Below are 2405 nucleotides of genomic sequence, written 5' to 3'. Positions count from 1 at the left end.
GGGGGTGGAGGGTTCGGGATGAGACCATAACTGGCCGGCAGGCGGTTCTGGGCAGCCCCTTCCTCTCTCCGGCCTTGGCGCTTCCATCCAGACTTGCGATCTCTAGGATGGCCAATCATGGGGTGGTCTCCTGGGTCCCCGGCCTCGCCATTCTGTCGGGGGTGGTGACTGGGCGAACCCTCAGATGCCTCAGCACCCTCCCACCCCTTCCTCAGGCAGAACGAGATCTTGTGGAGGGAGGTGGTGACACTTCGGCAGAGCCACGGTCAGCAGCACCGGATCATTGGCAAGGTGTTCCTCTCCCCCATGCCTCACTTCTCCCTCCAACTCCTCAACACCCCATTCCACCGCCCAGTCCCCCGGCGCCCCTGTTAAACCTCCCTCCCTCACCTGGAAGTGCGGGGGTGGGAGGGGTGTCCAAAGTATGAATTAACCCTTTGCTTTCTCTTCAGCTGATCCAGTGTCTCTTTGGACCACTTCAGGCGGGGCCGAGCAATGCAGGAGGCAAGAGAAAGCTGTGAGTTAGAAAGCCAAGAAGATCCACACCCACTTCCAAGACCCCCCAGAAGTCCCCTTGCAAGGACCCCTTCTCCTCCAGAAACTCCTTCATCAGGAATCCTCATTCCTCCCCCTGCACTACAGGCTTCCTCACCCCATCTAGGATCCACTTCCCCCAAACTCTGCCACCTGGTACCCCCACTCCCAGATCTTTCCATTCCAGGACCTTATTCCCAAATTCCTGCCCCAGCAGCCCCTTGCCCCTCCCCCCAAGGCTTCCCAGCAGCTGAGGGCCTGGGGCTCAAACCAGGTTCCCTCCCTCTCCTCTCTGCCCGAAAAGGGCCCCCATCTCTGGGGGGAGCCCCTTCCACCTCCAGCATGTGACTGACACCCTGGCAACAGGCCTCAGCTCTGCTGACTTGGCTGCTGGGGCCTGAGGGAGGGAGGGAAGTGCAGGCCGAGGGGCATGGGGGCTCACCCTGCCCCACGCCTGCCTGTGCCCTGGTCGACCACACAGGTCCCTGATGCTAGATGAGGGGAGCTCATGCCCAACACCTGCCAAGTTCAACACCTGTCCTCTACCTGGTGCCCTTCTGCAGGACCCCTACTTCATCCAGTCGGTAGGTTTGTCTTCTTCCCCCTTCCCAAGGGCATAGCTGGGCTTATGGAGAGCCTGTTCCTTCTCCCCATCCCCTAAAAGGAAGAGAAGATGGAAGCCAGCCTTCCCCCCCACCAGACCCAGGCCCTCCAGCATGGACTGAGCCTCTTCCCTCAAACCTTCTCCCTTAGACCTGGCCCAGGTGGGTGTTGGTGGGGTTCTGGCTCTCCCTGTACCTATAGGCCAAGGGCTGGGCCTAGCCTTCTACTTACAGCCCCTCCCAGAGACGACTTTGGGCCTCAGCCCTCACAGGGCCAGGGGCCCCATCATCTCTGACATCCCAGAAGACTCTCCATCCCCTGAGGGGATCAGGCTTTCTCCCTCCAGTGAGGGCAGGAGGTAAGGGGGACAGGGCTGCCCCTGGGGGGCCTGTGGGGGAGAGCCTGGCAGCCCAGATGGCTGTGGGGGTAGAGGGAGAAATCAGTGCCAGGGTCTGGTTGAAGCTTTTCTCTGGTGCAGGGAGAAGGGCCTGGCACTGCTCAAAGAAGAGCCGGCCAGTCCAGGGGGGGATGGCGAGGCCGGGCTGGCCCTGGCCCCAAACGAGTGTGACTTCTGCGTGACAGCCCCCCCACCGCTGCCTGTGGCTGTGGTGCAGGCCATCCTGGAAGGGAAAGGGAGCTTCAGCCCTGAGGGGCCCAGGAATGCCCAACAGCCTGAACCAGGGGATCCCAGGGAGATACCTGACAGGTAAGCAGAGCCCCAGCTGGACCATGAGCCCTGTGATAGAACAGCTCTTACCAGCCCACAAAGCTTCCTAGCCATTTGACTCCATGATACTCACCTGATTTCTTGGCCCCAGCCTCAGAGTCCTGTGGAAAGCAGAGCCTCCCAGTCAGGGCACTCAGCATCTGTGGAAGGGCTTAGGAACCTATATATTAAATGAGTTCCCTGGGGTGATTGTAAAGTACACAATAGTTTAAGAAGCATTGGTGGCTATGATTATGGCTCATGCCTGTAATCCGGGCACTTTGGGAGGCTGAGGTGGACAGATCACTTGAGGTCAGGAGTTCAACACCAGCCTGGCCAACATGGTGAGACCCCCCCCTCCACCTCTGCTAAAAATACAAAAATTAGCTGGGCATAGTGGCATTTGCCTGTAGTCCCAGCTACTCAGGAGGCTGAGGCAGGAGAGTTGCTTGAACTTGGGAGGTGAAGGCTGCAGTGAGCCCAGATGGTGCCACTGCACTCCAGCCTGTGTGACATAGTGAAATTCTGTCTCAAAAAAAAAAAAAAAAAAAAAAAAAAAAAA

The 2405-nt window shown here is 58.7% G+C and overlaps 1 protein-coding gene across 1 annotated transcript in view; it reads left to right on the top strand.

Annotated features, from left to right (window-relative positions):
* HSF4 (heat shock transcription factor 4) overlaps positions 1 to 2405 on the top strand; it is a 10298-nt gene that overhangs the window by 2030 nt on the left and 5863 nt on the right. Inside the window, exons 6-10 of the mRNA XM_011932137.1 lie at positions 185 to 291; positions 453 to 517; positions 1016 to 1118; positions 1371 to 1495; positions 1616 to 1843. Of these exons, the coding sequence (XP_011787527.1) occupies positions 185 to 291; positions 453 to 517; positions 1016 to 1118; positions 1371 to 1495; positions 1616 to 1843 (628 nt within the window). The remainder of the gene's footprint in view (positions 1 to 184; positions 292 to 452; positions 518 to 1015; positions 1119 to 1370; positions 1496 to 1615; positions 1844 to 2405) is intronic.

The sequence above is a fragment of the Colobus angolensis genome, unplaced genomic scaffold (genome assembly GCF_000951035.1).
Source record: "Colobus angolensis palliatus isolate OR3802 unplaced genomic scaffold, Cang.pa_1.0 Scaffold93, whole genome shotgun sequence".
In the NCBI taxonomy this organism is placed as follows: domain Eukaryota; kingdom Metazoa; phylum Chordata; class Mammalia; order Primates; family Cercopithecidae; genus Colobus; species Colobus angolensis.
Note: the sequence above shows the minus strand (reverse complement) of the source record. Positions and strands in the feature narration are given on the sequence as shown.